This window comes from Oncorhynchus mykiss, chromosome 11 (assembly GCF_013265735.2).
Source record: "Oncorhynchus mykiss isolate Arlee chromosome 11, USDA_OmykA_1.1, whole genome shotgun sequence".
In the NCBI taxonomy this organism is placed as follows: Eukaryota; Metazoa; Chordata; class Actinopteri; order Salmoniformes; family Salmonidae; genus Oncorhynchus; species Oncorhynchus mykiss.
Window position 1 is genome coordinate 55,894,452 of NC_048575.1, and position 11,833 is coordinate 55,906,284.

General features: G+C 40.0%; 1 protein-coding gene across 1 annotated transcript; it reads right to left on the bottom strand.

Moving 5' to 3' along the window:
* Positions 1–622: 622 nt before the first annotated feature.
* On the bottom strand, positions 623–11,057 carry stc1 (stanniocalcin 1). Its single transcript, XM_021621470.2, has 4 exons — positions 10,769–11,057; positions 5,343–5,485; positions 5,016–5,227; positions 623–4,837 (listed from the first exon to the last, which is right to left on the bottom strand). The coding sequence occupies exons 1-4, from the start codon at positions 10,881–10,883 to the stop codon at positions 4,537–4,539; spliced, it is 771 nt and encodes a 256-aa protein (XP_021477145.1). The 5' UTR covers positions 10,884–11,057; the 3' UTR covers positions 623–4,536.
* Positions 11,058–11,833: the final 776 nt, after the last annotated feature.

The following is an 11,833-nucleotide window of genomic DNA, read 5'->3' on the forward strand; positions in this document are numbered from 1 at the left end:
GAACATGTTGGAATCACTCTATGCAGAGAAGCTGCATCACCTATTCCTTGGGACTGGAGTGCTGCTGATGAGAAAGCCCTACAGGACTCTTCCAAATTGGCATGAAATGATATCTGCCTCTGACTGAGATAGCGGTCATGCAGCCACTTGCGTACCGCTCTCTCTTTTCCTGGGGCACTCCAATGATACAGGCACTTTGCAGTTTCAGCTCTTTTGTGCTCAAGTTTAAGAAAGTTCATTTTCATAAGGACATGCTCTATTTGTCCTTGTTTTCTACTTCATGGGTCCTAGCAGATTTGTCACAGCCAGAAAGCACTGAGGAGATATGGCTGGCTTGTGTAATATTCTATGGTATTGGTAGCAAGCTTCCCCATTCTGAATCAGACTGGAGATCAATATTGGCCATTGTGATATGCACGTCTACTCTCAAGTGATGGAACTGCTTGTAATATCATCAGACAAATAACAACTCATTACAGTGCAATTATTTAGAGATATTCACTGCTAATAATTGCACTTCTTTTTCAGATTTGAAGTTTAGATGTACAGTATGTGTTAGCAGAACAAACTTTACATGTTAGTAAAATGAACGCAGTCAACACCTTTGATACCATATGCCAGATATGATAATAGTTTATTTCTAATCAGCAAAGACACACAGATGATACATTTGTATCTTTCATAAGTTTCAGCACAGAGAAAAAACCCCATACATATCTACAGTATGGGTATATATGTAGATGGGTATGTATTAAAGTGCAAGTGATTTACAAGGATCAATCATGCTTAATTAACATACGGTAGCTACTGTATTAGGAACTTCAGCAAGCAATCTCCTCAAATGTCTTACTGATTCATTTCATCTACGAATTTGAAAGTAAAGCAACTGTCACTACGATTAAGCTGTAATTCTTATTAATCACCCCAGTAGTTTTAATTCTGGCAAAAGTATACATATACTGTATTCATATTGATTTCAAGTCTTGAGAAGAACGAGTACCATGAAGTTCCAGAGTTCAGGGAGCCCAGTCCCCGACCTGCCCTAAACGTATAGTGTATCAAAAGAAACTGCTGCTGATGATTTCACTATGGATAGATTTAGCTATAGATCTAGCTAATAATGCAGTTGGCCTACCACCCAAAATTCATCCTAATCTTGATTTGCAACAAATAGCGTAGCCCTTTCCTGCAGTCAAATGACCAAATGGGTGGAATTAGTGGCCTCATGGGTGGAATTATTCATATTTTTCATAATTCATAAACAAGCATTTTTTTAACGCATAAAATCCAGTGTTTCTTTGCAAAAGGTTTTGTTATATTTCAGTGTTCTGTGATGTATACAAAGTGTAATATTGGGATGCAAACTCAAAATGGAATACATTTCAACTCTACATCTTACAGGTGTCTTCATTTATCAAGCCCATAACCATGTGTGTGAGGTGTATACGTTTGTTTCAAAGGGTGCGTTCGTAAATCCACTCTATCTACGCCGATTTCCGGGCACTCTCGTCTGAGTGTGCAAAAGCACAGAATAACTGAGCAATTTATGACCGGTGTCAGTAAATGTTGGCAAAACACGTAATTAACTTGTTGCCAGCAGCACAATTAGTCAACAACGCTCTACATAACATGAAAACTAGCTCTGCTGGGGCGAGTAAAATGGTCAGAGTGAGGTGTTCTGTCATTTGTGTCTGGAAGTAGCTAGCAAGCAAGCAAACTTCAGCCAGTTAGCTTGGGTGCTTAAGTGCAGTTGTGAGGTCAGGAAGCTTGGATCAACCCTACTCCTCGGCCAGAGCGTGCCGTGTGTGCTCTGAAAAAGCTATGCATTTACAAACGCCCAGAGCACATTGGTACTTCAGAGTGAATTTATGAACACACCTAAAATAGATTTGTTTAAGACTACCAAGAAACAGTGTGTGACCCTGATTTAGCCCACTGCAGTAAAAGGCTAATGAACAAAACATGTCTTGAAATAACAAAATATGACTTGTAAGTCTGTTAATTTAATTTAATTCTCAGACTTTCATACACCACCTTTAAACGAAACACACATTCTAAAATACGTTAATGAACCATCTAGGTTTGGGCACATCCTCATCAGAACAGACATTCAATATAAGATACATTCTCTGAAGTTACCCAGAACTTGGATGTATAAGCATAGTCTCAAGGGAGAGGAAATAAACAGAACACCATTGGCATATATTCACTGCAAGCAACATTCAAAGAAATGTACAAATTCCAGAAGAAGTGCCAAACTGAATGTAAATGGTAAAATGCAAGTATACAGATTGATGCCAGGTTCTGTGAATGGGTTTTTACCAAAGATATCCAAGTAAATGTTTTAGGGGAAATTATAATCCATCATACAAGGGAGCAAGCTATTCTTTAGCAGCAACTGTTCTGGATTTGTCCAGCTATTACAGACACAGAGATATTAACAGTACAGAAAGGACGTAGCCCCAACCCATCACAAGTGTTGAACGATTCAGTGGCCCTTTAGTGGTCATAAGAGATGCAAAGTGCACATGTAACATAAGTAATACAGTCTTAACATTTCTGAGGGATTTTTTTCCTTACTTTTTTTATTTTGAATATACACAATATTGCTACTAAAAGCAAGATATTATATCCCAAGAAAAATACTAAACAAAAAAACAATACAACAGAGACCACAGCAACAAACTCGGCAACAGAAAGGGGGAGTCCAGGGGCACGTTGTCTGCTACTTCACTATAAGTATGGGAGCAAATAAGCTGCTGCCACATATATTCAGCATCAGCTGGCTTTGTTTGTGACAAAGGGCATGTTTGTGTGTTACTGTGAATCCTCCATATGAGAGATTATTGCATAGGTTTGTGAGTTCTTAACATTTCAAATCATTTTGTATTGTAAAACCATCACATCTCTTTAACGTTCTTTCCCCCTGAAGTACGTCTCTCTCAGCCAGGCATGTGCACTGTGAGAATACACTGCTCAAAATCTTATGAATTAATCTCCCCCTGTTGAAGCACTAATGGAGTTATGTCACTAGGGTAACCTTTCTGAGAGATACATTATTTTGCATGATGTTAAGAATAGATTCAGCAAATGCTTGCAGTTCCGTCTTCAAGTTTAGCTGTTTGTTAAATGTACAATGAATGGCTTGACCACAATTTCTCTCTACCTTTATAACATTATTAACTGGGTTTGGAAAATAAACACAAAGTCCCCTTGCAACAGTACATAAGTGACAATGTTGTTCCCCTATGTCCAGCACAGAGTCATACCATGGGTCTTATTCAGTCAACAGAGCGGAAAGTGTGGAGAGTGGCAGATACTATAGTATTTGATCATGAGCCCCCATTGAAATAGGAGCCATGACCAAACTGCACTTTAAAATTGTATATCTGTAACTAAAACTACAGCAACATCATAAAATAACAAGTTAAATATAGTAGGAAAATAAATATCAATGTTATACCAACAAGGCTTTTAAATAGTCATTATCAACACTGGAAGTCAGTGTGTATGATCCAACCCCTCCGTGTCATATTCACCAGGGAGAATATTGTTCATCAGTCCAAGGGGGTGACCTCTATCAATCTCAGGGGGTCACCTGCTCATAAGTTACACTGCTGGTCCGTACTTATTGTGAACTGAGTGTTTCAGGACAGAACATATGTAGTTGTATCTAAACAATGCTATATTCTCTGGTATTTGGCGTTAGCTAAACACCTTCCACCACATTTAAGTCTGGTTTGAATAACATTTTGGGTGGTTTCAAGTTATTTGGTCGGACGAAAGTAGCTTCCTGCGCAAAGTTGATTAGGATTGCTCTCATCTGAGGGACACGCCTCTCTCACAGAGCTAGCTGTGGCCATCTGAGACTAATAATTAATAAATAAATAAATCCTGTTTGTGTCAGTGACTATGTGACACTGATTTATATAGCACACTCATTTGACTAATCTCATAATATAGAAATATCTCACATAAACTGTATGAAACGTCTATTAATAATTATCTATTGATGAAGATATTGTTGACTTATCAATTGATATTCTACTAATGGATGCACATTTGAATATTGCAACCAAAATTATTTGGGAACACTTGTGCTCTATAGATATGAACCATACCTGCAGGTTTATGCTTGAAATCCTAGACAGAAAACTTAGAGGGACATCATCCTCACTAGGCTCTCAGATGATACTTGGCTCTCAGATGATACTATATCAAGTATGGGAAGTGAACAGGAATGAACAGGGCCAAGTTGTGGTGCTACAATAACAACATGTTCAATGAAAAAACAGTGTGAGTGATAAGAGTTAGGAAATAGTTTAGGGGAGGGGATCCTCTCAAAGCTAAGGTACCTCACACAACAACTCAAACTTTGATGTTAAACATACTTGAAACACATTGGCTATTCTCTTAGAGGTGCATGTTATTTTCCAGCCTGGAGAGGAATGATTCTTAAATACCCAAGTGAAGAGACCACTGTTAGCTTGTTTATGTTTTTGAGGGGTGTGTGTAGTTTCCGGATCTGAGTGGGAGTTAGGAGCTGTCACCAGTGGCACGCCTCTTGCCTAAATGGCTGGCAGAGTCTCTGTTGCGTAGACCAGGCTGGATCTTATACATGTGTGGACCCATGGACCACTGCAAGCTCCCACGGCCCTCCACTCCAGTTGGAATGGCAGCAGCAATAGCAGCAGCAGCCGAGGGGCAGGGCTTGTTCTGCAGCAGCTGGAAGAGAATAGTCATCTCTGGGCCGAGCCTGGACACCATACTGGCCCTCACCAGGTCCACAGTCTCCTCATCACAGTCCATCAGGCTCTGGAGGAGCTTACCGTAAAACCTACAAGAGGATGCAGCATGCATTTTTGTTGCTGTACAATTTCAAAGTATGTTTTGGGAGCCCATTAAAATGGATTTGCTTCAATAGAGTGAGTGTATCAAATGGATAGCTTTTGTTGTACTAAGATAAAGTTAAACAGAAATGGAAGCCCTTTGACCCACGTTTTCTAGGAACTCACCTGTTGGGGAAGTGGCTTGGGAGCTGTGCCACCTCTCCAATGGCATCTGGGTTGATGCGGGCGATAGTGCAGATATCTAGCTTGCTGTAGCACTCCTCCTGAACCTCTGAGATCATTCTTTGGAAGGTGGAGCAGCGGCGGATGGTGGGGAACACCTTTGAGGTGATGCCGTTGGCAATGCACTTGAGGCTCTCTTTAACAAAGGCTTTGCCCTGCACAAAACCACATATCATAGTCATACCACAGAACATGACTCAACTTCAGTTAACAGGTTCAATCTACTGCAACATATTGTGTCAGATTTGAAGAGAGGGAGAATGATCATACCTGAGTGTCAAATTTAGCTGCACTGTAGAGAAAGGACTTGCAGATGTCGTGCATGCCATCTGTGTCACACGTGGAATTCTCCAGGCAGGCAAAAGCTCCACAGCCTACTTGGAGGGCACTGTTCAGACAGCGTGCCACATCAGCTGTAGACAGAGGGAAGGGATCATTAGCAGGGGGCAGGCTACCATGTACCTCTCAACAAGAATTGAAAGATAAGTCTGTATTGGTTGTGAACCAAACAAGGAAGTGATCTGATGAGAATTTAGATGCATAGTTGATTCTATGCCGATATCATCAATATTCAGACAAATTACAACTTGACTGGTCACTGGACACGTCAAACCCTTTAAGACTGGGAGACAATTTAGGATAATTACATTTCCTCTTCCTGGGAAAGAATTTTATGGATATTCCAGCATTTTGTTTCTTGGAACAGACTTGTGACCAACTGCACCACAAATACCCAAAGGTCTCTTATGGAGTCATGGCATGTCACACCCACACACACTGGTGCGATTGTTGCTTATTCAGGATCAGGTTCTGCTGACTTTCACTTTTGGCACCAGACCCCTTGTTTCCATTACCCTCATATGTGACAAGGCAATCATATTATGCTCAATTGGAAGGTGTGCCAAACCACCTCTGACACTCATCACCATGAACTGTGCACACTTAACAGTACAGTCAAGTACCCTGCCCACCATGGGTCACTGCCCCATTCCTCAGAAATAGATCTAATGTGCATGTCACATTAATATAGCCTCAGACTTAATATTAAAGAGCAAGCTGATATACACAGCTGTGTAAACTACTCAGACAAGGCAAAGATCTAAAGTATCCAGAAAACCCCCAAATGTCTTCCAATGAGTGCCTCTAATGTCCATTTAGTAAGACTGGGACAAGTTCATGGTAAGCATACAGCAATTGTGACAATGAGCTGATGTACTGTATCACAAATGGATGCACTCTCATTCATTGAACCTTTTGGGTCCAGCCGAGCCCACACTAATACACTAATTAACTAGCAAATCAGCAATGAATCGCTATGGTTGTCAAGCAGATAAGTGATCTCTAAGTGGTACCACACTCTAATCACTAATCAAACTGTCCCTCCACCGTGTTTCTCTCAGGTCGTTAGATAATGTCCACATTCTGTGGATGCACGCATAGAAATATACAAATGGTATTTCTAAAGATGCACACCCCCTCTGTATCTCTTATTGGTAGGACCAAGGAGGCCAATGCTGCAGATACTTAGTCTGATGTAACCTCTGCATTGGTTAAATAACAAATAAGGGCTTAATGATCACACCTAGATAACACCTCATATATTCCCTTATCTCCTCATTTAGGCCTTTCACTGCTCTGCTCATCTTATGGGACTTTTAATACAACTGCCTTTCTGAGAATGTAGGCTATAGAAAAACATCTCATATACACATTTTTGGAAAGAGTGCATGAGCACTTATTCCATCAACTAATTTACCGGTAAACAGAATACATGGTGGTAGACAGCCCCCTGCAATGTAGACCTAGACCAGTATTTATTTATTTTTTTATTGCTGTACAATATCATCACTTTTAAGGGGCTTTTATTTTCACTTTATTAATTGCATGGGGATACTATGGGCAGTTTCAGTTGGCAAGCCATTGAAAAGGTACTTAAAGGGAGCATACTGAATGAGCAACCTGGACTTCACATAGTAAATGGAAATCCAGGAGACTCCATTTTGTATGATACAGTATGTTACGAATTACAATTCATATGATATGTTACGAATTGTAACTTGTGCAATATGTTACAAATTTGAAAAACATAGAATATTTTATGAATTTCAATTTGTTGTGGCTAACCTTAGCTATGTGGCTAATGCTAACATTTGCTAAGTGGCTAACATTAGCTAGGCTAGGGGTTAGGGTTAGTGGTTTTGTTCATTTGGATCCCCATTAGCTTTAGTAGAAGCAGCAGCTACTCTTCCTGCAACCCACAAAAAAACATGACAAGTAACAAAACACTGATACACCGATAACCAAGGACAGTCACACAAATGTAAAATGCAATGATGCAACAATACAACTAAAAACGAATACAAATAATACAACTAAAAATCTGACTGTTAGAGTGTGTCTGCTTGTGTGTGTCCCTTCACAGTCCCCGCCATTCCATGAGTTATTTAATCTGTTTTTAAATGTTGATGTTTGCTTTACTATTGGAGATGGAAGAGAGATCCATGCGATCATGGTTCTGTATAAAACTATGCGTTGCCGTGAATTCGTTTTGAACTTAGGGACTGTGAATAGACCCCTGGTGGCATGTCTTGTGGGGTATGTATGGGTGTCTAGTTAAATAAAGATTAAATAAATAAAATAAATGTATGGGTGTCTGAGCTGAATGTTATTTGATTATGCAGACAATCTAGAATTTTCATCACAGTAATATTTATCATTAAAAACTAGACAAGATGCAGTACATTTCTTGTCAACCATCAATCAGGAAAGACTGACATGCATGTTGTTGATGTTAGTTCTGCATGTGCAGTTAAGGGCAAGGTGTGCTGCTCTGTTAGGAGCAGTTAGGTTAAAGGGTTAAGGTTAGGGTTAGCTAACATAATAAGCAGTTGCAAAGTAGTAAGTAGTTGTTAATTAGCTAAAGTTGTCCGTGATGAGATTCGAACACACAACCTTTGGGTTGTTGGAAGTTTGCATTATATGCCAACCGATCCACCCTGACAAGCGACCCTACTTTTGTTTTTGCCTTAAGTAACCTTCCTTGTTATATCATAAATAAGGGTCCTGGATTTACATTTACTATGTTATATCTATTCTATGAGACCAGACTGGAATGAGTGGGTGGGGACGAGCATCATGCCCAGTGGTGACACGTCATTCAGGGCAGGTTTGAGCCCCACCTGTTTAGCTAAATCAATTTTTAAAAAATGCCTGTTTTGCCTGCTATTTTGGCATTAATACATGTCATGTATCAGTTTGCAAACAATGTAAAAAAACCAAAAACATAATTGACTTAATAAAGCCACGTACAAACATGGTATTTTTTTTGCTTTCTTGAGTAAGGCACCTCCAAAATGCAGGTGTTTCAGCCTAGCTCAGTGCTTTCTGTGTCGGTGGGGCAGCTTGCGGACAATACATATGTAGGGGTTGGTAATGTTCTCTAGTTGCTCCGTGATTGGCTCAGTGTTCTGTCACTCATGGGGACACTATGTCACCGCAGAATCTACGGGTAGAGCTAAAACAAATGTAGGCCCCTTGTGTGCTGCCCTAGACTAACATTAGAAATGCCCATACAAGAAGGCTCAATGTCATTGGCCACAGATAAAATGACATCAAACCACGTTATATCTTCCTTAGCTTTGATTGGCTGACTGATCATGTCAACATCATACTTTCAAAATCTTAGCTAGCAAGCTAGACAAGCAGTCATGTTTCAAGTCAGCAATCTACTGGCAAATCCTTTTCAATTATTGTCATATGAAGAGAAATTATAGATAAAACGTATCGGTGCTCATTGGCCATAAACATTACACAAGTTGGAAAATCGTGAATTCAACAATTAGTGTTAATGCGCCACTGCAGCCCCGGGTTCAATTACAGGCTGTTTGCCCCACCAAGATTTACATGCTAAAATCGCGACTGATCATGCCACACATTGCACACTGTGCTTCTTTGAGTCTGGATAGAACACCTGGTCAATGGCCAACATTCCTTCCTCGAAGAAATGAACGTCTCCACATAGAGAAGATATAGGCCTCTAGTGGCCAAACGGACGTTTTAGCATGGGCAGCGCCATTGAGCGCTTCCATTTTAATGTAGTCAAGGATGGCTACAGGCTGCAATTTTTTATTTTTTATTTTAGGAACTCAGTCAGTGTCTCAACTTACCGTTGAGAGTTAGAATAGTAAAATATACAGTTCAAAATTTGGTTGTGCGTCAGTTCTTCTCTTGTTTAGTCAGTCACTGACAGTCAGTCAGCTAGCTATGTCAGCTAACATTTTTATTGGTAAATTAGTCTAGCCAGTTATTTGAATTTGTAGTAAAATTGACCGAATACCGACTGCACACGAAGGGCAAGTGCCCAGGGGTCCTGACCTTCAGGTGGCCCACATTAATTTTGTTAGTCACGCTCACTCAAAATGTGTAGAATTGCAGGAAATTATCTTTAAAACTGCCAACATTTCTATCCACCCCATGGCTAAACGAGTAGAATTTCTGGAAATTAGATTTTTTTAAATGCTAAAGTGTTTAGGGCCCCCAAAAGGCTAGAGACGGCCCTGAATGTAGTCAACTGGGTGTGACTTCCAACTTCATTGGCTGATCCCTCCAAATCTCGCTTAGGGCCCCTAAAAGTAGAAAGCCAGCCCTTAGTGTAGTCAACTGGGTGGGACTTCCAACTTTATTGGTTGATCCTTCCATTAGGAGGTGGACAACTTCAAAATGGAGATTGTCTCAATGGCACTGCCCATGCTGTCACGGATGCTACAATGGCACAGATACAAAATGAGTACTCTATCTATCTCTATGTGTTTCCACCCTCTTTGCTTTCACTTTGATAGGCCTATCCCCTTCAAGTTTGTTCTGGCATTAGGTGCTTCATTCATCCAGTCAAGACCGTAGCCAGTAGCCACAGGTGGGTGCAGTAGTCAATTTATCCTACAGCAATAGTATCTTCACTTTACACTGGTGACTGCTTTGAAGAACACCAATACATTTCAAATGTGATGGGTCCATAGTTGTTTCCAAACACTTGTAAATAATTTATTTTGTGGTAAAAAAAAAATATATATCTTTAATGGTGCGTAAAGCAACATTGCAGGTAGACTAATGTATGACATGTGCAACACTGAAACGACATTACTTGTCGAGTATGTGACACAATCTATAAACAAAACAAGTGTTTATAATACAGTAAAGGCAGTGACCAAATAACCATTGATGCATTGATCCACACGATACAAGTGGGCTCACCTGCATCAATGGATTTCCATATCTGTCCTAAAAGAAATATGAATCTCTCTCATGTTCTCTTCTCCGGTCACTCATCGGGTTTAACCAACCTACACGACCATTAATTCAAAGACATTTGTTCATAGACCATTTATTCAACAGCTGATGGTGGTATACAGCTTTCAAGCACAGGTGTCAGTCACTGCGAAACTCGCACTCATCTGTTGCCGGTAAAACACCGGTAACGGTGAGTAACCTATCCTTGTTCGAGCTTTTCATTATTCTGTCGATCAAGGCGTTCGTTCACTTGGAAACAGAGCTGCATATCATGAAATGGCAAACATTTTCCCCCCATACTGTGCAGTGCATACAAGGTAATATAGGATAAAAAATGTATATATGTGCATGAGAACACCGCATCCGCTCAAAAATATGCAATATTGTAAAAGAGACTGCTAGTTACTTACAAGGGGTATTTGCTGAAAAGCGGGCTCTTCTGGGTGAATACGACTCGTTCTGATCCAGTTCATATGCAGATGCAATCAGCACCATTAGAAGAAAAAGTCCGGTCCTCAAAGGCATTATTCAATAATCACTGATGATCTAACAAAATACAAATAGTGTTTCTTGCTTGTCTGATATATAGTTCATACAGCTCTGAAGATGTACAGTGCCGTGTTTTCAACAATGTAATTCTATTAGGTTACTAAGTAGGCTACCATCTACACAATGCGGCTTCCATTGACCGTACACTGATTTCTTTTGACGAGCATGACAGATAGAGCGCTGGTCTGCATGGGTTTATATCGGACTGCGCACATTACGAGTCTCCTGGTTAGCCCAATCAAAACACAGCATCTACGACCACGCTTTCTCTCTCCACGACCACGCTTTCTCTCTCCACGACCATGCTTTCTCTCTCCAGTCGCCTAATTGAGTGATCATTTTACTGTAGCCTACATTGAAATTCAACTCATGTTGTCTTGGGCAGCCTATTACGCGACAATGATAGCCTACATACATCATTATTTGAGTTGATAAAACAATGAAGCTTTAGTGCCTCTTGTCATCTCAAGTCAAACTGAGTTCATTAGCCTATTTATTCAGTCAAAATTGACATTCATTTGTTTTAATAGTCAATGTCTTTCCGTGTATCTGTTCTCTTCAACCAACCGTTGACTGGCATATTCACTTGATTGATTGTTAATTAAGTTTCTGTGCGCCATATGCAAACTTCAGTAAGAGTGAAATATATTTAATGTTACCTGATGTTACCTGAACCCATGCAAACGAATATCATATAGTCCTTTTCTGCAATTTCTATTTGCTAAAATGGACAGGACAGATTGGTGGCAACATTGACACTGGGTAAGTTCTCGACAACCAATGGCATGGTCCAGTCCAATTTTTGTCAACACGAATGTATCAATTGCATCTTGAAACTATGCTCAATTACTTTATTATGTTTATTTATTGCCTGCCGGAATGAATAGATGACATAATGTGCATACGTTATACTGCTTAGGCTAATA

Coding starts and splice junctions, on each gene's coding strand:
- stc1 (XM_021621470.2), bottom strand. CDS start 10,883: ATGCCTTTGAGGACCGGACTTTTTCTTCTAATGGTGCTGATTGCATCT. Junction 5,228..5,342: donor CAGCTAAATTTGACACTCAG/GTATGATCATTC, acceptor GGTTTTGTGCAG/GGCAAAGCCTTTGTTAAAGA. Junction 4,838..5,015: donor CCAAGCCACTTCCCCAACAG/GTGAGTTCCTAG, acceptor ATCCTCTTGTAG/GTTTTACGGTAAGCTCCTCC.